The 24,544-nt window shown below is 33.0% G+C and overlaps 1 protein-coding gene across 9 annotated transcripts in view; it reads right to left on the bottom strand.

Annotated features, from left to right (window-relative positions):
- The window catches only part of LOC105202128 (transmembrane GTPase Marf), a 168,303-nt gene that overhangs the window by 6,390 nt on the left and 137,369 nt on the right, over nt 1-24,544 (bottom strand). For 7 of the 9 annotated variants that reach the window (XM_039453664.1, XM_039453672.1, XM_039453677.1 and 4 more), the window contains 2 exons: nt 16,838-17,034; nt 7,518-8,429 (listed from right to left, as the gene is read on the bottom strand). In XM_039453664.1, coding sequence (XP_039309598.1) covers nt 8,225-8,429; nt 16,838-17,034 — 402 coding nt within the window. In that variant the 3' untranslated portion in view covers nt 7,518-8,224. Of the gene's footprint in view, nt 1-7,517; nt 8,430-16,837; nt 17,035-24,544 lie in introns of those variants that run through there. The other 2 variants (XM_039453656.1, XM_039453647.1) reach the window with 1 other exon arrangement.

Below are 24,544 nucleotides of genomic sequence, written 5' to 3'. Positions count from 1 at the left end.
AGGACCTATATTCTTGTCTTTGTTGTACTAGCGCCATTAAGAGAGAGATAGACTAAAGCTCTCGTTTTCTGTTTTTTTTTTATCAACGGGTTATTTTTGAGGCTGACTTCTCTACTCTATATGTAATATCTCTATAGTTGTCCTTGTGGCAGCATTTAGGTAGGCGCAAACGCGCTTTCTGTTGTTTCAAGCCGAACAGCGGCCTCCGGCTGCTGTTCGCCGAGAATAATACATGCAACGTGCATGCGTTGTTACAAGTTTAAGCACGAAGAAGCAGTAAAAATGTTAAATTTAAACTAAAAAAGAGACTCTTTCGTTTTGTCTGAGCAACGATATATTATTGTTTTTTTAATTTTTGGCATTATATTAGATTCATATCGATAGAAAGAATGTTAGAATAGATCGATACCAAATCACACACACAATGCCATCTCTCGTCATATATATATATATATATATATATATATATATATATATATATATATATATATATATATAAGTATACATCGAGTATCTCACGACATTCAACCTGTTTGCGAGTCAATCTGCATCAGTCTATCTTTCGTATAGACTACGCAGTCATTCCTTCGCAAATATAAATTACAGTATAGTTTTGCTAACCGAAAACGTGTGAAATTAATTGACCCGATCCTGCGGACTGACAATGTTAAATTAATGTTAAATAAACGTTAAATTAATGTTTTTAAAAAGTGTTTTTACAAATGAGAAAATTATTGTGAAATAAATATTAAATTGATATTAAATAAACGTTTAATTAATGTTTTTGAAAATATTGTTTAAATGAAAAATTAATGTAAAGTAAATATTAAATTAATGTTGAATAAATGTTAAATTAATGTAAAATAAATATTAAATTAATGTTGAAAAAATATTAAATTAATGTTTCTTTAAATCATTATTACAAATAAATTAATATTAAATATTAATTATTACAAATAATTAATATTAAATAAACGTTAAATATTTTCCCAAATCATTATTTTAAATGAGTATTTAATAAAATATAAATGTTAAATAAACGTTAAATAAATATGAAATAAATATTTTCTCTAAATCATTATTTTAAATATTTAAATAATGTTAAATAAATATTTAATAAATGTTTAATAAATATTATTGTTATAATAAATTGTACAATAAATAATTAATATTAAAAAAATATTTAAAAAACATTTAAAAAATATTATGTGCTGATTGGGATGGTGTGTTGTAGTCTAAACTACAACTCAAGCGCACAGCAACAAAAAAGCGTGATGTTATTACTATGTGCGTAACTAAATGACTGCTTTACGCAAAGGTTAACATGCAAAAGCCATCAACAGTTCGAAAAGATTACGAAAATACCAGACCAATAGAAGTCGCTAGTAATCTTTCGAAAGATTATGAAAAATGCAAGCATGCGGAAACCCGAGTAGGTTTCCGAGTAAAACTTGCTTAAGGTTCAAGTCGAAAAAGAACAAAAATAATTGCAAAAACGCAAGATTAAGGCTCCTGACTCCTTAGCCGAGAACTTCGCGTTGACGACATTCCGTCGCGGACAAAATTAGACCTAATAGATGTGACAGATTGACGATGAGATGTTGTCGTGCATGTCATTTTGTTATTATGTATTTTATTGAGAAAATATGACTTGTCTCGTATTTACCAAATTCGCAAAAATGGGCCCAAGTAAAGGTTCTTTGAATTTTATACATAAAAGCACATATTTTACTCCTTTCAATAGCTATCCGTGTGTTTTCGTGTCTGAATAGGCGTCACTTTACGTGCTTTTTACGATTATTTACTGACTGCTAGGCGAAAAAGTCCTGACCTATTTTTAGAAATGTTTTAAAGCCATCTGATTAGTCTGTTTTATCCAAATTATCTTTATTTACAAATAGCACGTCGGAAACTTTAGCTTAACCATGTGTTTTCCTGTTTAAATAGTTTCACTTTACATGCTTTTTACTATTTACTGACTTAGGCGGAAAAAAGATAGTTTTGACCTATTTTTATAAATGTTTTAAAGCAATCTGATTAGTCTGTTTTAAATTAAAGTTAATGAAAGACTTTCAAAATTTTAAATAATTAGTGCTTGTAAATTAGGCCAATGAGAGTCAGCGCGGGTATAGTGCACAAATGTTTATTTCTTATCGAAATACAATTTCAACGTGTTTATTTCATAACGAGTTACAATTACTACGGACGTTTCAACTCATTTTGAGTCATCTTCAGCGCAATATATAAAAACAGTTCTAATCGTCATCAGTCAGCAAAAAACGGGAGAACGTCCCGTCAACAACGGTTTGCTGTGATATCTTTCCCCGTGGCAGTGTCGAAAGAAATGACACTTCTCCATTTTCAACTGATGAGGACTATTAAAGCCTTGGATAAAATTTTGTGCGTCGACCGATAGTGAAAAAACTTGAGCTTACAATTCGCAATAAAATATAAATGTGATAGGGTTATATTGTTCTTGACGCATGCTCTTAAAAATCTAATGCGGATCTTATTCTTAATCACGTTCATATGGTGCTTTATTCAAAGCTTCATAAAATTAACCGCTATAATATCAATAGTCATACATATAAAATTAAAAAAGAAAAAGAAACAGACGCAGTGTTTTGACGCATTTTGCAGCCAGCGTAAATTAAATTGAAGTTAATGAAAGACTCTCGAAATTTAAAATAATTAATGCTCGTAAATTAGGCCAATAAGAGTCAGCGCAGGTATAAGTGCGCAAATGTTTATATCTTATCGAAATACAAGTCTGTTTTATCCAAATTGGCTTTATTTACAAATAGCACGTCGGACAAAATTACATGTCACGCAATTTCTTCTAACGTCACGACTTCGATATAGCCGCGGCGAGTACTCACAAAGAGATGCTTTCAATTGCAAGATACGAAATGAGATGAGCCTTAGTTCATTCAAAAGAGGGGGGGGGGGGAGTCAAGAGTATAAAAAGTGTCAGAGCGTTTGCGTGCATGGGCCTTCGTTTCAGAGAAATTTATAAAGTTTGTCATTTGCCGCGCCGTACATTAACCCTTAAACACACCGATCCTGTAAAATACGGAAACACATTTTTGGGTCTGGGAGACTTTTTCAACTTTGAGAAGCTATAATTTTGATTACAATTAATATTTTTCTACGATTTTTTTTTTTTGAACAAAAGTTCGAAATCTCAGGAGTGTGACTGCACAATCGGCATTGGCGGAAAATAAAAAAGCAAAACCATTAAGCAAAAATGAGAAATTGGTCAAAAATTCACTTTTCCTTCAAAAAATCATATCTTTGCAACAACAAACATTTAAGGACTTTCAAATACGGCGTTTTAAAGCTAAAGAGTCACACTTTCAAAATAAAATTTGGCAAAGTCATTTCTTCTAAAAAGTATAATAATGTAACATGAAAAATATGAGGTATTTTTGGGCATCTAAAAATCCACTTTAAAAAAAAAATCATATCTTTGCAACAAAAAACTTTGAAGAACTTTACAATACGGCGTTTTAAAACTAAAGATTCATACTTTCAAAAAAAATTATATCATTGTCATTTCTATTAAAAAATGTACTTATGTAACAAGGCAAATATGAGGTATTTTTGATTAAATTGTGTCTAAAATTGAATATTGATGTGTTTCATGATATATTTCGAAAAAACTCCCCTTTCTACAGCATTTTATAGTATTCCAACTTTAAACAAAGTATATGCGAGTAACATTCGTAAAACGAGCTGTTCGAACGTATTTTGTCCAGTTTTTTTATGTAAAATACTCACAAAAAAAGTTTCACTTACACACTATATGGGTCGCATTGACCCTAACAAAACTTTGCTGCCGTGCCGTTCAAATTCTAGTTGACCAAAAAAGTTGATCAACTATATCAATCGAAAGAGGAGATTTCAAACTTTTTTTACGTCTTGGTCCAAACCTCCTATCTTATTCCGTCTTCACATAGCAAGCGTTCAAAACTTCATATGTGGTCTCTCAGACCCACTTACGTGTTTAAGGGTTAAGTACGATTGCGCAGTAAGTTAAAGCATGAAGCGCGGTAAGACTAAAGCGCATCTTTAATTTTGTCCTCGGCAGCCGCGTGAAGAGAGGTGTTCGAATCCTCGCAATGCCAATTTTTTTTTCAGTAATAGCTACATTTATCAATTGTAAATAACTTTTATTATTCTTAACAAGATATTAATCGTTATATATTATTCGTTACATGAAATAAAATGTATTAATTAAAAAGTTTGCATATTTATTCAAGTTTATTTATTTATTTTTATTCATTATACAATTCTAACATTGCTATACAAATGTTGTGGGTGAAAATTTACGTAAAAGCATTAGAAACACAAATGGACTGTACACCATGAACATTGTATAAAAGAATAACGTGTTTTACAAGAACATTTAATATTATGTATGTTTACAGGAAAACATAATTGATTCATATTACTAAAAATTTCGCGTTCATGTGCTAACTTTGACGCGTACCAACCAAGCAAATTGTAGCATATTTTTAAATTTCGGCGCAGATAATAAATAGTGTGTTAACAATTGAATTTTGATTGCATCATATTGCGTATTCAATTCTGTTCTTCCTCCGCTAACAATAATATCAGGACAATGTACAGCAATGCTAGAATTGTATAATGAATAAAAATAAATAAATAAACTTGAATAAATATGCAAACTTTCTAAAAATTATATTTTGTTTCATGTAACTGTAACGAAACGCCCCTCCACCTCGCGCGCACTGCCACTCCGCTCCGTCCACTCGAGCAAAGCACCGGCAAAACACCACGTGCGCGCATCGAGCTAACCTGCCGTCGCGATCACGCGGCAGCACGCGCGCCGCCCGTGGCGTTCGGCAACGTTCCCACTCCGGGCCAGCCGACCGAACGCTCGGATTAGTCCGCCCAACCGTGTGTTCGGATATATAAGCCGGCAATAAGAATGCCGAGTGAGATCTTCCCGGTCCGCCGAACCCGACAGGTCGAGAATCCTCGACCGCAAATCCGACTCCCAAGAGGACGAGAATACTCGCCTCATCCAGACCCCCCTCGACGAGAATCCTCGTCGTCCCGGCTAGCTGAGGATCCTCGGCTAATCCTGATATACCGAATACCGCTCCGCAGCCAATCACGGCAAGCATCCTCGCCGTGCTCCGTAGTCGAGTATCCTCGGCGAATCCGTCCACGACGAGCATCCTCGTTGAATCCGCAGACCAATCACCTCCGTCCTCTCCCTCAGGGAAGATTCTCTTGTAACCGAAATCATCGTCAGAGCATTCGCGCTCTGACGATATCCTCGCCTCATTTTGCACGAGGCGGTTCGGGCGAGGCGCGGAATCGCCGCCGTCGCTCCGATCCCGCGTTCCGCGGCTCCCCGATCACCCCGGACACCGTGTCCGTTTAAAACCACGCGATTAGGAAGTTAGAACTCTTATTGACTTTATCATTGCGTCCGCATTATCGCGGTTATAATAATTCGATTCGTGTCTTGTCTTGTTTTTCGTTTCGGTGCTCACCTAGCATGCTCGTTATTCCGCGCGTCGCCGTACATTTGCCGATTAGCAAAGCTAGCGCTTCGGACCGCTCAGAGGCAATTGGTCGTCGCAACCACCGAGAGCCAATTGTGTCCCCGCTTAGGCTAAGTCCACTTGTCGCGAGGCGTTCGAGTCAATAAACTATCTGACTACATGTAAATATCACGTCTTGAATAAAGATTTAGTGTTTTGTCAACTAATTCCGAGTGCGATTATTCTACCGAACCCGGCCAATCCGGCGAGCTTATCCGCCACCGCATCCTGACTCCTACCGCACCGCACGAAAACCACCAGCGTTACATAACAAATAATGTATAATAATTAATATCTTACTAAGAATAATAAAAGTCATTTGCAATTGATAAATGTAGCTATTATTGAAAAAAGAAATTGGCACTGCAAGGATTCAAACACTTCTCTTCACGCGGCCGCCGAGGACAAAATAAGAGGTGTGCCTTAGTTTCCTCAGCCATCGCACTTCATGCTTTAATCTACCGCGCAATCGTACTTAACGTATCGCGCCGTGGATGCCAAACTTTACATGCAAATTTCTCTGAAACAAAGGCCCATGCACGCAAACGCTCTCACACTTTTTATACTCTCAACCCCCCCTTTCGAATGAACTAAGGCTCATCCCATTTCGTATTTCGCAATTAAAAGCATCTTCTTGTCAGAACCCTTAACAAAAGCAAATGCGTTGACTAAACAGACCATAACCGAATAAAAGGGATTGCCAAACTGAGAACCAACGGAGAGTATCAAATAGTCATTCGATGTGACAATGCAAGGAAAGTAATTCAAATAAGTAAATAGTTTGTGTACAATTGAGTTATTTCTCAATCCCAGCGTGATCCCCGTGAGTTCCAATTCTTCAGTCGACTCGTATCCCAAAACTTACAGTTATTGACGCCAAGAATATAATAAGTGTATTTCATTGTTAAAGTTCCTGAGTACTCGCCGCGGCCATATTGAAGTTGTGACGTCAGAAGCGAAAAATTGCGTGAAATAACACGCAATTTTATCAAACATGCCATTTGTAAATAAAACCAATTTGGATAAAACAGACTAATCAGATGGCTTTAAAACACTTCTAAATATCGGTCACGACTATCCCTTTTTCGCCTAGCAATCAGTAAATAGTCGTAAAAAGCACGTAAAATGACGCCTATTCAGACAGGAAAACACATAGACAGCTATTGAAAGGAGTGAAAATGTACTTTTATGTATAAAATTCAAAGAAACTTTACTTGTGGTCCATTTTTACGAATTTGATAAATACAAAACAAGTCATATTTTCACAATGAAACACATAATAACAAAATGACATGCACGATAACATCTCATTGTCAATCTGTCACGTTTCACATATATTAGTTCTAATTTTGTCCGCGACGGAATGTCACTACCTTCAACGCAGAGTTCTCAGCTGAGGAGTCAGGAGCCTTAAGAATAGAAAGGCAAAAACTTATACTCAATTAATAATATTACCTAAGTAACAATCCCGTAACAGTTTTAGGTATGGTAATGCTATTTATGTTAATAAACCATTTTTCTCTTGGGTTCGAGCAAATTTGACCTATTTACGTTGAAATTAGATAGTTTCAACTCAACCTTGTATACAGGATGTTAATCAGGATGTAATTAATAATGGAACATTAAACACGTAACGCATATTATAATGATTGTGTATAAAACAGAAATATTTGGTACCATTATTTTTCTTAATTAAAATATATTGTTGTATACTGGTGTTACGATTCAATATAAGTTAATTCGGTTTGTTAAAAAATCTTTTTCTTACGAACATAATACCTATACAATAAAAGATCTCAAGTATACAAAAATTTATCACAAATATATCATGGTAAACTACACCCTCCATATTTTTGGAAATACGGTAAATCCGAGAAATACATTTTTAAATATTTTATTAAATTCGTTAAACTATAAATTATTAGTCATGTATAACAATTTCTAACGATATTTATTTATTTATAGTACATACATTTTTTATTAAATACAGTCTAATAACAAGATGAAGTTTTACATATATATGTCTTTTTGAACCTTTTAATTAAATAAAATTGATACATTTGTAATAAATCTGAGATAAGCATAATTTATTTTAAGTCTCATTAAAGATATTTATTGCGATATTTAATAATCTTCGACATAATACTTCCAAAAGTAAGAAATATGCATGTATATTTTTATAATTCATTCTGTCACATAACTACATTTTTTATTATAATTATTTATTGAAAAAAATGAGGTAAGATTAATAAAAATAAGTTATTTGACATGATTTACTGACAAGAAATTGATTTTCCTGCATACTAAGACTAGGTTTTATCAGGTAAAAACATTCCTTTACTTTATAAGTGTCTCATTTACTACCGTACATTTAAATACGACCATCTGTTTCTCTTATTTCATTTATCTAATATAAAAATCATATTTTAATAAATCGAGGATTACAAGATGAAAATATGAATCTATATCTATACATACAAATGTCTGTCATTCAATTGTTACATAAAACTAGTTTTAATTACCATCTTAAATTAATTACTATTTTTAGACTAAAAACAAAATATTAAACATTTAAACATGTAGATTCCTTCAAAATTAATACGCTTCTAATTGATTCATAAATGTATACAAAACGGATTATTTATTTAATTTAAAGGTTTCAAGTAAGCTGCATCAAACGTATCCAACTCATTTATTAAAAAATTGGCTTCGTTTCGAAGATGTTTCGCCTTAGCTGCTGCTTTTTCCAATACTGCTAAAGTATTCGCTATAGTCTTAAGTTCGGTATCCATTTCAGACGTTGTTTCATCTACCAAGTGACAGAGTCGTGCAAATGTGCTGGAGAGTTCTCTATATAAAATATTATATTAATATTATTATAAAAATATTATTATAAAAATATTATTACAAAAGATTGAGAAAAGTAAAGTACTTGAACCGAATAAGGTCCACTTAAAATTTACCAATTTTCAAAAATGCGCTTTACGCCTAGAATGTAGGCTTAAAAGGTGTGTTATAGGACGTAAGTAAAGAAGGATTAGGGAATTAAAAGGCAGCACTACGTTTATTTAGTGTAATAAAAACTTGTAACAAAGTAAGTAAATAAATCGTTTTAATAAAAATTTGTTGTAAAGTTTTTTAAGTATACATTACTTTATAATTTATTACAACATATTATATTACAATTTAACTTCCTAACTAGAGATAAAGAATTTATATATACAGGGTCTCAGGCAAATACCACCTCTGTTTTTGTGGATTGATAGATCAAATAAAACTGAGCAGAAAAGTCCTTTAACATTTTTTAATACTCGCCATAGTTAACAAAATAAAAATTAATAAAATCTGCGAATAAGTGCGTATCACCGCGCGCAAGGACCGCCCGTCGATCGCCGGGGCATAGACAGCCGCGGCTGGCGGCGCGGCATGGTGAGAAGGGAAAAGCAGCAGTAGCTACGGTCTGCGGCCCCGGCTGCTTACGTCTCGGTGGGCAGTCCTTGCGCGCGGTAATACGCGCTAATTCTTAGACTTTATTAATTCTTATTTCATTAACTATGGTGAGTATTAAAAAATGGTAAATGACTTTTCTGCTCAGTTTTACTTGATCTATCAATCCACAAAACCAAAGTCAGTATTTACCTGACACCCTGTATGCACGCACGCACACACACACGCACGCACTTTTTTGTTCTTTAAAATATTAATACCTCCAAAATATGTAAATAATGCCAACAACAATGCTAATCGTACGCTTATCTCCCTGGCAAAAATAGTATATCTTAAATATTTATTAAACATTTATTGATTGCAGATTGATTTCGTTATAATATATAAATACTGTGAATTTTAAAAATATGTTGTTAAAAAGAGTGACATCAAACTTAGTCCATTTTTTATATCTCAAATTTCGCATCAAATTTTGTTTTAAATGATACCTTATAATGAGACATTAATTCCAGAAAAATTTTAAGTTAAACGGGTTTCGCTGTTAGGAGGGGATAAAAGTGGCGATGTCACGTATATATTTAATTTTTTAAGTCACAGTAGTTTTCATTCAATTTTATATTACAATTTCGCGTTTTTTTAAGTGTCTTATACATATAATATAAATATTAAATCAACATAAAAATATGAATTTATGCAATAATTAGAGAACCGGGCGGAACGCATTTCCCTATACTTAATCAATTTTCCTTGTTATAGCATATAGTATTTTTATGTTTAAAGGAATTTCTTTGTTTTAATCATTTAAGATGAAAAACTATTATTAATCAATTTTGTTAAGAATCGGACACTATTCGATCATGTATCATTTATATATATAGTTCTCGTGCACGTTGATGATTTGGTATCGCACACGCTCGATCCACGCGTTTTGCTCTATAACAACACGCCTCGGTGATCGCAGATGAATATTATTGTAAGAGTTGCCTATTTGTGTAATGTTTGATATTATGCTTAGGTCGGCATTCCTCGATAAATTCAGGCAGGCGTACTTGTGTTCAACAGCCGCTCGTTCGCATGATTTACGCGACAACAAGCGCGAATACTTTTCTCACGTGATTCCCGCATGGACATTACAAGCCCATACGCTATTCCCTCTCCCTTAAGGACAGATTCGGGAACGCCGCAGCTTTTCGATAGCTGCCGATAACCAGATTCGGTCGAGACTTCATGCGAGCGAGACGCACGAGCGATTAGAGTAGTGATGTCGCGGAAACGGTGATAGAAATTAAGAAACCGCGAGTGAATAACGAACTTCTTGCCAGGATTGCTCGAGCATAGCGAAATACTCGCGGTTTACGTGATTGCTCCGACGGAAACATAAAGCAGGCGTAGCAGGATTGAAAGAATTTTGTACGCGAGGACTTATCGTTGTTTGGAGTCACAATCCAAGTGCAACGAGACCTCAGTGATCCAGTGTGCACTGTCATGTATAATAAAGACGACTAAGACTCAAACTTATACCAATTCGTCGAAATTCATCAAAATCACCTGCTCCTAAACTAATCCCGCTTTCTCGCTTTCACTTTCGCACTTCGCAGACGCTCTCGCTCTCTCACATGCATGACTCCCGTCTTTCACACGCTCCCCCAAAAACAGTCGCACTCTCGCGGGGCAGGCATTTCGTTTCGTCACACCAGATATCAAGCTAAGCTCAACTCATTTCGCCTCGAACGCCACGCGCTCTCTCTGAGTGACACCGGCGCTCTGTTCAACGTTTTCGCTCTTGAACAAATTTAATTGCATCAAATGTTGAAAATAAATGATATCATTTTATTGGTAGTACTACGCTTCTTTCGTTTTTTCGCGGGTACAAGTACATTAAATAAAAAAATAAAAAAATTAACTACATATATTTGAAGAAACTAACAACTGTATATCTTTATGTAATATGACTTTATGACAATCTATCATGTCCTGAACACAAGAATGATCGAGCCACTTAAGGAAAGAAAGTTCCAGCTACTGAAGGCAAAAGAGATCTAATCACTGAAGGCAAGAGAATTCCAGCCAATGAAGGCAAGAAAGATCTAGCCACTTCAGGCAAGGCTACTGGAACTACGTGAAACTAGAAAATATCAAGGAAAATTTAATACGTAAGGAAATGCACTCTGCTCGATTAGTTCTCTTCCCCCATCGCGTCAATTAATCATAAAATTCACATTTTTATATTCATTTGATATTTATATCATATTATAAGACACAAAATATTGTAACTTATTAGGAGTATAAATAAGTTTCCGCCGTTTTTTATCAAAAATTGGGCATTTATTGTGAAAAAACGGTACCTAATGTTTTATTCGAAGTATTGTCCATCGCTAGCCACTACTTTTTCCCATCTTTCTGGCAGCATACGGATACCGCGTCGGAAGAATGCTTCATCTTTTGAAGCTATCCACAAATCGACCCAATTTTTTGTATCTTCATATGATGTGAAGCTCAGACAGGCCATGCGCCATCGATCAAAACAAGTAGTAATCAGAAGGAGCAATGTCTGGTGAATACGGCGGGTGGGGTAAAACTTCCCAATTGAGTGTTTCCAGGTAGGTTTTAATCGGCGCCATAACATGTGGACGAGCATTATCATGCAGAAGAATAACTTTGTCGTGTCTGGAGTAGTAGTGGGCACGTTTTTCCTTGAGTACTCGGCTCAATCTCATCAATTGTGTTCGGTAGAGAGCCCCAGTAATGGTTTCATTCGGTTTGAGCAACTCATAATACACGACACCAAGCTGATCCCACCAAATACACAACATGAGCTTTTTTCCATGAATGTTCGGCTTGTCGATGTTGAAGCATGGCCAGGTGGTCCCCATGATTTCTTTTTCTTTGGGTTATCGTAGTGGATCCATTTTTCATCACCAGTGACTATACGATGCAAAAAACCCTTTCGTTTATGCCTGGCAAGCAGCATTTCACATGTGAAAAATCGGCGTTCAACGTTTCTCGGCTTCAGTTCATATGGAACAGTTTCCTTGTTTTTGAATCATTCCCAATGATTTTAAGCGATGTGAAATTGCTGGTTGAGTCACTCCTAATGTAAGTGCAAGTGCTTCTTGCGTTTGGCACGAATCTTCATTTAATAATGTTTCCAATTCCGCGTCTTCGTACACTTTCGGCCTTCCGCTTCGTTTTTTGTCTTCGACGTTAAATTCACCGTTCTTAAACTTGTGAAACCACTCACGGCAACTTCTCTCACTTAAGGCAGCCTCACCATATGCTTCTACAAGCAATCGATGCGCCTTGGCTGCAGATTTTTTCAAATTAAAGAAGTAAATCAAAAGCTCCCGCAAATGACGCTTATTCGGCTCAAAACTCGACATTTTCGCACGAAAAAAGATATATGATGCTGATACAAAATCGCTAATATTTTAAGGTTATGTTGTTGCCAGATGTCCAACCTTACCATATAACGTTTTACAACAGACAATTTCAACTATAACATACTAATGGCGCCATTTTTTGTGAAACTGCGGAAATTTATTTATATTCCTAATAGTATTAAAAAAAAAATACTGTAAGCGACTTAAAAAGTTAGACATATACGTGATATCGCCATTTTTATCGCCTCTTAACTCCGAAACCCGTTCTAGGCTCAACTTAAAATTTTTCTGGGATTAATGTCTCATCATAAGGTCATTTAAAACTAAATCTGAAGCATAAATCAAGGTACAAAAAATGGGCTAAAAAAGCCTTGATTTTAGGGTCACTCTTTGTTTTTCAATACCTTTTAATCTAAATGTATAAATTATTATTTCAAAATAAATTATTACAATGTATGCATATATTAATTTTTTTAAAATAAATATTTAGTTATAAATAAAAATCACAAACGTTAATAAATATCTTAAGATATGGACTTTTTCGTAATTTAATATTGAATTAATATTGAATTGTGCAAAATTTATTAATATTATTAAGTTAATATTGGGCGCTTTCCACACAGAAAGACATAGTGTAGCACAATGAACCACTTTATCCTTGTTTATTAATGAACAACAAGAATAAAATAATTTACTGTGTTATGCTGTATCAATTGTATCGCTTGTTGGAAAATGCCCATTATTAAAACAGTTCAATTTGCCGTCTAATATGACCTAACTTAGCGTGAGCACGATACAGCTTCTCATTGGCTAGCCGTCTTACGATGCGCAAGAGAATACCTTTGCCTTTCTACCATGGCTGGACCTTGATCGCGTCAGTTTGTTTACCGCTACGAGCGTGTAAATATGACCGCTCCGCTAAATGTTTGCACCAAAGAAAAACAGAGAGCTGTAATTTCTTTATTGTAATACAATTTCTTTGATAGGAAGAAGTGAAGGTGCTGAAATTCATCGGAGGCTTTTAAGACAATATGCCGGTTTGCCAGTATCAACTCTTAACCTTGCTGAACCTTTTCGTCGGTGGTGGAAGTTGACGGGCGTCCTGCTGCCCCTTTGTGTGTCATACATGTGCGTCCACTTTTAAACTTTTCGATCCATTCATATACACTTCTGTGTAGTAAAGCACTGTCTCCGCATTGTGTTAAAAACCTCTGATGAATTTCAGCACCTTTCACTCCTTCCAACTGAAGAAATCGTATCACAGCTCTCTGTTCCTCCTTGGTGCAAACTTCTAGCGGAGCAGTCACATTTACACACTCGTAGCGATAAACAAACTGACACGATAAAGGTCCAGCTTTAATCACGAGACTCCAGTAGTGCTAACTTAAAGCCTGCCTGCCCGAAACGCAGTATGACAAACTTAAAGACGTGTTCTAGCAAAAGTGCGGATAATATTTGACTTACCCTCGTAGTAAACATTAATTTTATATATGTGTACTACGGTTAGTTTTATTTGAAAATATCAACAGCTTTTCAATTTCCGCATGTGGCTAGGCTCTACCGCGTACATGGAGTCGCTTTCCGCGCGCGTTGGCATAAGTTAGCCGCTGCTCACCGCGTACATGGAGTCTTAGCTTTTGAAGTGTCTCCCAGATTTCTCTTACGGGCGCCTCATTCAAAATCCTAACACCCTTACAACTGTATGTTATATCTTTCATTAAGTATTGTACTTTCCGAGTTGTGAGGCTTAAAAGCTACAGTGTACTGTAACTTTCAAGATTTATAACTCGAAAAATATTTAACAAAAATAAACTTATTTATAGCGTTTTGAAAAGCTTTTGACACCAGCTATTAGATTCTGGAATCAAAAATAGTATTCTATTTAAAAAAATTAATGTGTTTTTGATCTGACCTTGGCAACGCCATCCAAGGTCAAACTGATAAGATCCGTAAATAAATCTTTTTAAACCTTACAACTTTTATCTGAATACGTATTAAATGTAGTCCACTTATGCATTTATTGTTATGGCTATTGTCATTTGTTTGTTATGTGTGTGGCTTGCAACAGAAGATAATTATTTTCAATGATGCTTATTTTTAAGAAGCTAAAATTACGCTTAAATGGTCAAGAATTTCCAAACCTTGGAAAATTAAATACAGATAATATCAAAGATAATTATGATGTTTAACAGTAGAGCAAATCCTAAGAGATTTCATTTTTGTGATTAATAAAATCATTTTAAAAGTAATTTTAGAAGATAATATTTAGTTTCCTAATTATTTGCAGTTTATTTTTTATGAGTCTTATTAAAAATACTAGCATTAATAAGGACAAATGTCAAAGTTAAAATTTTTTTTGTTTATTTACAAATATTCTATATGGAAAATAATTTTATTTTTGCAAGTGATTAAAATAAACATTTTATTTTCAATACAAACAAATTCTAAGATGGACGGAAAGTGTAACATTTAAATAACGAAAATGGCAATATCGATCAAAAGCAGTTAATGTTCAATAATTTCTTAAGGAAATTCATAAACTTTTACAAGATTCCCCAAAATGTGGACCGCATATTTGTTAAACGTAAAATACAGTTTTTTTTAAGAAGAATCCCAAAGGTAATATCTCGAATTATTAAATTGCTAATCAATTTTTAATAAGCTTACACTCATTTTTACAATCCCAAAAAACCGTAAAAAATTTATTGCAAAAAATACTCTGATTTTTCGCATGGTGATATTACATTCGGAATTTATCTTAAAAAAGAGCTGCGCTTTAAGTCTGACAAATATGCGGCGCAAAGTTTGGAGAATTTTGTAAATATTTATAAATTCATCTAACAAAAGGAGGATCAGGTGAGTCACCCTGGGATTTTAATCCCAATTTTTTTAGTTACTCTGGAGACAAAAAAAAGTTTACGTCTCCCGGCATTTGATCGAATAGGCCTTAATTTCGAAATAATAAATTTGTGAAAATTGGCCATACCGCAGCGCACCATATGAGCCTTCCCGATAAGTGTTTTCCCAACCAGTGCAGTTGGCTCCGTGCGTTAGGTGCTTGCTTCACAATCGTAAGATCCGGGTTCGCTCCCGGATGTGTGCAATATCTTTTTTTTCTTTAATAAGTGTATTTATCTTGATGATATTGATCTTGTATGCAAATTTTTAAAATAGAAAATTTAATTTAATATCACTTTCTAAACATTAATTTAAATTTAATTTAAATTCAAATAATAATATTTGAAATAATAAATAAGTAATAATAATAATAATAATATATAAGTTATTTGAAATGGATAACATATAAAAGCAACGTCCTAAATTTTCAAATTGTTTAATTTAAAATTTAATGGAAATTGGAAATAATATTAACAGTATTTTAAAATTCTAGTTTTTAAAATAATTAATCGTAGAAGAATACCAGTGTTAAATTTAAACAATTTGAAAATTTAGATACGTTGCCTTTATGTTATCCATTTTAAATAACTTATATATTATTATTATTACTGCCTATTTATTATTTCAAATATTATTACTTGAATTCAAATATCCTTCAAATTAAATTTAAATTAATATTTAGAAAGTGATATTAAATTAAATTTTTTATTTTAGAAATTTGCATACTATATCAATATCATCAAGATAAATAAATACACTTATTTAAAAAAAAATAAAAATATTGCACACATCTGGGAGCGAACCCGTATCTTACAATTGTGAAGCAAGCCACACCTCCACCTAACGCATGGAGCAGACTACACTGGTTGGGAAAACACCGAGAAGACTCATATGGTGCGCCGCGGTATGGCCAATTTTCACAAATTTATTATTCCGAAACTAAGGCCTATTCGATCAAACGCCGGGAGACGTAAACTTTTTTTTCGTCTCCAGGATAACTAAAAAAATTGGGATCAAAATCCCAGGGTGACTCACCTGATCCTCCCCTTGTAAGAAATTATTGAGCATTAAGAAATACTTTCAACCAATATTATAATTTTTATTTTATTATATTAACTTATTTTATTATTTTCATAGAGTTTATAAAAAATAAGTTAGGACCTTCTTCGGTTCAAGTATCTTAGTATATATGCTATTTTGTAACATGTATAAAAAGATGTTAACAACTAATTTGAAAATTACTTAAAAAAAAAATGTTACATCAAGAATGCTAAAAGAATGCAGTTCGTAAACCTTTAGCCTCCTTGAAGAAAATACCAGTAGAAATCTTAAAAACACAAAATGTTATATTAAATTCATTTCAAATAATTAGGTATAAATAGCAAGAAATTCTATTATAATAATATATTTCATAATCTTAAAGTATTAAATAGTTTTTCAAAATACAAAACTAAAATAATAGGAATCAGAAAATTATCTTACACATATTTGTACATTGTTATATCTAAACGGATGCAATGTATAAGTACTTACTGTTGTACTTGATGACTGCAATTTGCAGAAGTAAGATCGACAATCAATCGTAGCTTCTTAGTAGCATGTGCAACGTATTGTCGCTTAAATTCACGTTCTTTTGCATTATTAGTCCATGTTAAACGTTCGTAGAGATATAAAGCACCATATATAGCGCCAGTTATAGCAATTAATCTCCAACCTACTGTTTTTAACATCTGGAAAAAAAATATATTCGTCAAATCTTTCTTTCACATCGTCTCCATCACATCCATTTACACACGCGCGCGCGTGCACACACGCACGCACGCACCCGTTTATGCGGATATATAGGGTGATTCAGAATATACATTAGTCCTTTCACATGCATATTTGTAATCAAATTCTGAGACGACTTTTCTTTGGCAAAAATTTGTCCGGAGCTTATTTTTAAGTTATAAAAAGGAACCCCTATAACCATTTCTGCAACTGCAAAAGTTGATAACAGATATTGGTCCACATATGGTCCGCATACATTGGTATTTCCGGTACTGTTACAGATTTGTACCAAATATACTACAACTTTGTTGGCAGAGTATATGACAAATTGGCGTTAAAAAGCAAGCAAATTTGTTAAAAGTTTTGACGACAAATTTATAACAAATATTAAACAAGTTTGCTATTGCAAAAATGTTAACAATTTTCACGCAAGAATGCAATATCATTCCTTTGTCAAAATATACGACAGATTAGAAATTGATAACAGTCAGATCTGTAGTTTGTATGATTAATAAATTGATGGCAAAGTAAACAAGCTTGCTATTACGAAAATGTAACAATTATCACACAAAAATGCAACATTAGTTAAGATCCGTAAAGCGCATAATGCGCATGACATAATCCTTGTTGATTACCAAAAGTTAAACAAAGATAAAATGTTACATTACGCACATTATGCTCTCTTTACGAAATTCGTCCATTATCTTTTTGTCAAAATAATTACGCAACTAATTTGTTTATAATAATTATAAAAACTTTAACAATTAGGAAAGCGTCATATATGTTTCTTTAGTAATTTTTCCCGGTTAGGTCAATTAGTGCAATCAGTTTTCCTCTATGGAGGAAATTTTTAATAATTTTTAATAATTTGTTTATAACAATTGCAAAATTGACTTTTGCAACGTGCTCTTTACGTTAATAATGTTTTATTATACTTCGATACTACTTCTAATTGTTATTTTTTGACTTATCTGGCCAGGAAAAGATTTTAATTATTTATATAGTTTATATTAAAAATATCTAAGGCTAAATAATTATAGGATTAGTGATAGTATTTGCGCGATATTCAAAACGCAAGTTTCTTTCGTTTCAATTCAGCTTTACTTCAAATATAACTTTTTATTAACGATATCATATGTGTACGATTAGCTCAGTATTAGCGTGTTAAGTTGTTATTCCGAAATCTTAGGTTCAAATCCCGCCGGCAACAACATGCGTTTTCAAAATTTATAAAATAATGCGTAATTGTAATAAGTGAATTAAAATGTTATATGTGAAACAGTGGATACAGATTAAGTTATAAGAATAATAAAATCTGTAAAAAAAAAAAAATAAATTTTTTTGTTGGTCTCGGAAACTTCAGATTTGATCTGTATTTGGTGTCATTCTGTCAGCATATTCGAAAACAGATTTGGTTTGTATTTGGCATTATTTTGTCAACGCATTTGATAACAGATTTGGCTTGTGTTTGATGCCATTTTGTCATCACATTATTATTATCAAATTTGTTCTGGTATTGGTTTCAATTTGATTTCAGATATGTTTCTCAGATTTGGTTTATATTGGGCATCCTAATGCGGACACAGTAGGATACGATTTTGATACAAAATTCCGCTGGAATTTGGTGCCAAATTGATATCCTTTTGCGTACAAAATGTTTGCTGAGAATAGCGTATGACATACAAGTGCTACAGACAGGGATGCAATTCACTGTTACACGCGGGTATTTTCGTGAGACGCATGCTGCATTCAGATAACAGTACACGGACAACACATTCATATTTAAACTTTCTCTTTAATTATGCTATTTAATTATGCTATATTTAACTCAAAAATAATCATTTACCGTCTTGTCTTCTAATAATTTTAATAAAAAAAATAACAGAAATTTTTATATAAATAAAGAAACAGTAATTGCTTGAAATCTACAAGAATATTTGCATGTCAAATTTTAAAAAATAGTCAAAACACTTTTTTTTACAAAAAAACGCGACTGTACTCAACATTTACAAGGGGAGGATCAGGTGAGTCACCTTGGGATTTTGATCCCAATTTTTTTAGTTACTCTGGAAACGAAAAAAAAGTTTACGTCTCCCGGCGTTTGATCGAATAGGTCTTAGTTTCAAAATAATAAATTTGTGAAAATTGGTCATACCGCGCCGCGCTATATGAGCTTTCCCGGTAACTGTTTTCCCAACCAGTGCAATCGGCTCCGTGCGTTAGGTGATAGCTTCACAATCGTAACATCCAGGTTCGTTCCCGGATGTGTGCATTTTTTTTTTTAATAAGTGTATTTATCTTGATGATATTGATATAGTAAGCAAATTTTTAAAATAGAAAATTTAATTTAATATCACTTTCTAAACATTAATTTAAATTTAATTTGAATTCAAGTAATAATATTTAAAATAATAAATAGGTAATAATAATAATAATATATAAGTTATTTGAAATAAATAACATATAAAGGCAACGTATCTAAATTTTCAAATTGTTTAAATTTAACACTGGTATTCTTTTCCTACGATTAATTATTTTAAACACTAGATTTTTAAATCTAGTGTTGACTGTTAATATTATTTCCAATTAAATTTTAAATTAAACAATTTGAAAATTTAGATACGTTGCCTTTACATGTTATCCATTTCAAATAACTTATATATTAATATTATTATTACCTATTTATTACTTTAAATATTATTACTTGAATTCAAATTAAATTTAAATTAATGTTTAGAAAGTGATATTAAATTAAATTTTCTATTTTAGAAATTTGCATACTATATCAGTATCATCAAGATAAATAAATACACTTAAAAAAAAAAAAAAAAATATTGCACACATCCGGGAGCGAACCCGGATCTTATGATTATAAAGCAAGCACTTAACGCACGGAGCCAACTACATAGGTTGGGAAAACAGTTACCGGGAAGGCTCATATGGCGCGCCGCAGTATGGGCAATTTTCACAAATTTATTATTTCGTAACTAAGGCCTATTCGATCAAATGCCGGGAGACGTAAACTTTTTTTCGTCTCCAGAATAACTAAAAAAATAAGAATCAAAATCCCAAGGTAACTCACCTGATCTTCCCCTTTTTAGATAGTTAAAAACATATGAAGTAAACCAAAACTAATTACAATTTGAAGAATATAAATTACTATCACGTTGTAGAGATACAATAATTTCAATCTCTAGCTTCTTGAGAGAAAATCGGATAAATAATTTTAAGTTGTGCCTATCATCATTAAAAACAGAAATGTATTATAATGAATGTATGCTCGAAAATATAAAATTTAATGCACATGGGATCACTTGAATATCATTTCCAAGTTAAAAATAATACATTTAAAATGCATAAGAAAGGAAGGAAAGGGAGATGGGGGGGGAGCGTTCGATTAAGTTTGAACATGTTTACACTGTTATTATAACATAACTAATAATATCCAGTCGACTGCTTGTTATCGTCCAGTAAACACGCGTTATGTGATCGTAACGTAAACATGTGTTTCTTCAAATAACTTTAACACGTCAAGTGATTAGTAGTGATTAATGTAATTCATAGTGATTAATAAAATCGATCGATCGGTTCGTCGTTCTTCGTTCATCGATTAAGTGAGTAAATAGTGTAAATGTGGTGTAATGTAAAACAACTTCAAGGGATAAAGGACAAACTTCTATTAAACTGTCGCATCGTGGAAATAATAAGCTGATAGCCAGTTGCATAAAGTTGGTACCCTCCACTACGAAAAATCTAGTAACGATCATTACTATTTGATTAGTGATCGGTGGTGTTTGGTAGTCCATTCCCGACGATTGACAGTCGAAATTTTAATTAATAAAGCAAACAAAAGACATACACGCGTAAAATTGATCTCCTTTTTTTATAAAATTCTGCTTTTCAAACTGCATAAGAAATTATAACAGTAAGCATTCGTTTGGTGGTGACTTACTTACGTTTGATAATTCATTTCCAATAACTAGTAATTAAAACTGTAATTAATAATACGAAAAAAGTCATACTCGCGTGAAGTTGGCCACCTTTTTATAAAATTCGGCTTTTCAGACTGCGTAAGTAATTATAGTAGTAATCATTCGTTTGGTGGACGTTTACTGACGTTTGGTAGTCCATTTTCGATAATTGGTAGTAAAAAAATTGTAATATTAAAAAAGTAATGTATCCGAAAAAATGGCTTATGTAACCTTTTTTATTAAAAAAAATTCTATTTATATGGATATGAAATAAACTAAATGAGAATAAATTCTCTATTTCAATTGCTCACAAAAATAAAATATTTTTGCCACCTGGACTATTTGTAAATAAACAAAAAAAAAATTTTTGCTATAAGACTAAATGTCTAACATAATTTAAATAAAATGTTGTAAAACAGCAGCGCCAATTTTTGTAGTTTAAAAATTTTTTATTTTAATAAAACATTCTCATTTCTGTTTAATTGTTTGAGATTAAATGTTACATATTTCATTAAAACTTTTTTAAATTAAGTACATCCACTTAGGTTAGAACAGAAAAATGTTTCAATAAAAATACACAGACAGTATCACTTGAATTTTATTTAAAAAGGAATTAAAGATACCGCTACTTGGGTTTTACTTAAAAAATAAATATACTATCACTTGCATTTTATTCGTTAAAAGTAGTACAACAGTTATTTCAAACAGCAATATATTCTCTTTATAATTGGCGCAATTCAAAGATTTCATACATTTTTTTGGAAAAAATATATTTAGGTTAAATTAAAAAATAGTACCACTTGAGTTTTTACAAAAAATTATAGATAAGGTGCGCGCGCACACACATAAATTGGCACCTTTTTTTACCTTTTTTTGAAAAAGTAATTTTGTACTGATATCACGCGTTTTTGTAGTGTTAAGCAATATATTTATTTTTTGTGATGTCATGATTTCACTTACAAGTAAGATTATAATGTGTGTGTGTGTGTGTGTGTACACGTGTACACACGCACGCACGCACGCACGCACGCACGCACGCACGCACGCACACGGATATGTTTTTAAACCAACAACATGTTGGACATGTCTTGGACAGAATTGTAGTGATTTGCATTGATAACGGCGACATTGCAATTCATAATTCATTATTATCTCGTAAAAAACAACTCTTCTTCAAATTGGCGTAACTTAGCAAAAAATTAGTATCGAGTTCCGCAAAGTCGCATTTTAAAGGAAAAAATTCGAACTTTTAGGCACTTTTTACCTCATGAAGTTACGTCAACTGCTTCACTCCACACAACTCTAGAAACTGTACGTTTTATTTATCGATTTTCCAAGTTTTCGTTTTATCATCGGCTATTTGCAAATTAATCATGCCACTTAATCGGCATTAAATGTTTCTCAAAGTACTGGTTTTAAGCTTTAATTCTTTTTTTGAAACACCCCAGTATCATAAATATTTCTTGTTTTATAAGTGTTTAAAGTTTGGTAAATTTTTCCTAAATTTTTAGTGCACCGCTTTTTTGGTAGGCAATGTATTTTACAAAAATATTTTTAAAAATTTTTATAGAAATATTTTTTTTATAAAAACTTATAAAATATATTTTTTATAAAAGTATATTTTATATAAAAACATTTTTCTTTAACAAAAATTTGCCAAGAAAATTAAATCTGGTGTTGGTATGATATTTTAGCTAAAGCTTCTTTTTACATATTTGATAAATAACACATTTGATTTTTGCAGTGTATACACGCGGTAAGGCAAATTCAGACACGCTGTGCAAATTCAAACAACGACGCGTTACCTGTCCCGCCGCACGCCGTTGCCGACAAGCTAGGAGCGATGGCGTGGCGTCAGCGCACATTGGCTTAAATGTTTTATTTTATAACTCAATAATTATAGCGAATATCGCAAAATGGTATAATACTTTTTTGTCCCTTTTCATCTCCTTCATGTTCTCAAAGCGATAGGTTCCATAGTTCCCGGACACCCTGAATGTATGTGTGTGTGTGTGTGTGTGTGTGTGTGTGTGAGTGTGTGAGTGTGTGAGTGAGTGTGTGAGTGTGTGTGTGTGTGTGTGTGTGTGTGTGTGTGTGTGTGTGTATTAAACAAGTAAATTATTATTTTAGGAAAATAGTATCTGACTAGACAAATGCTATCTGCCTGGTCAAATAGTTTACGCCCGTTTATTTTTGTGTTTAAATGCTATTTTCCTAGGCAAATGCTATTTGACTAAATCGCTATTAGGCAAATGGTATCGTAAAGCATGGTATAGTAAAGCATGCGTCGACGTTTCAATAATTATAAAGAGTAAATGTGCAGAAGATCTCCACTACCTCCGATTTTAACGAAATTAAGCACATTCGACGCGTTTTCGCACGAAATAAAGAAATCTGACAAAAAAGTGTCGGATTGCTCCATCAACCAAGATATCCCCATGCGACGCGGGGAGGGGGATAGGGTAAACCTCGCTTCGTGTGGAAAGTCGCATACCCATGTGGAACAGTAAAAGTCGTTACATTTCGTCGTTATGACAGGTATTCTAACATAAATAGTCGTCAACTTTAAGCCTTGGTTCGCGGGGCAATCCGATACTTTTTTCTGCCAGATTCGTTTACTTCGTGCAAAAACGCCTGATTGAGCCTAATTTCATCAAAATCGGAGATGGTAAGAATCTTCTGCACAATTACCTAAAATTGACTTCTACTTTCCTAAACAGCGTTCAGGCAAATGATATTTGCCTAGGAAAATAGCATTTGAACACAAATGAACGAGCAAAAGCTATTTGACCAGGCAGATAGTATTTGCCTAAACAGATACTATTTTTCTAAAATAACTATTTGCCTACGGCATATACAGGGTAGGTCATTTTAATTTGTGCACGCAAATTACTCCGAAGGTATGGGTAATAGCAAAAATTAACTATTACAACAGTTATAGGGTTCAAAGAGGGACATACGAAAGTACTATTGATTTGACTTTGGATGGCGTCGTCAAGTTCAGATCTAGGTTACATTAATTTTTTTCCAAAATGGAACATCCTATTTTTAATTCCAAAATCTAATAGCTGGTGTCAAGATCTTTCCAAAACAATATAAGTTACTTTTTATTAAAAACTTTCCATGTTATAAAACTTGAAAGTTACAGTATAATAAAACTTTCAAGCCTCATAATTTGGAAAGTCTTTAATGAAAAGTAACTTACTTATACTATTTTGGAAGTTCTTGACACCAACTATTTTAAAAAATCAATGTAACCTTTACCTGAGCTTGACGACGCCATCCAAGGTCAAACCAATAGTACCTTCTTATGTCCCCCTTCAAACCATACAACTTTTGCGAGAGTCAATTTTCGCTATCACCCACACCTTCGAAGTAATTTGCGTGCACAAATTAAAATGGCCTACTAATCAAGCTCAGGTCAAGGTCATATCATTTTTTAAAAACAAAACGTACTATTTTTGATTCTAAAATTTAATAGCTGCTGTCAAGAGCTTTC

Source organism: Solenopsis invicta, chromosome 1, assembly GCF_016802725.1.
Source record: "Solenopsis invicta isolate M01_SB chromosome 1, UNIL_Sinv_3.0, whole genome shotgun sequence".
NCBI lineage: Eukaryota > Metazoa > Arthropoda > Insecta > Hymenoptera > Formicidae > Solenopsis > Solenopsis invicta.
This window is presented reverse-complemented; position numbering and strand designations above follow the sequence as displayed.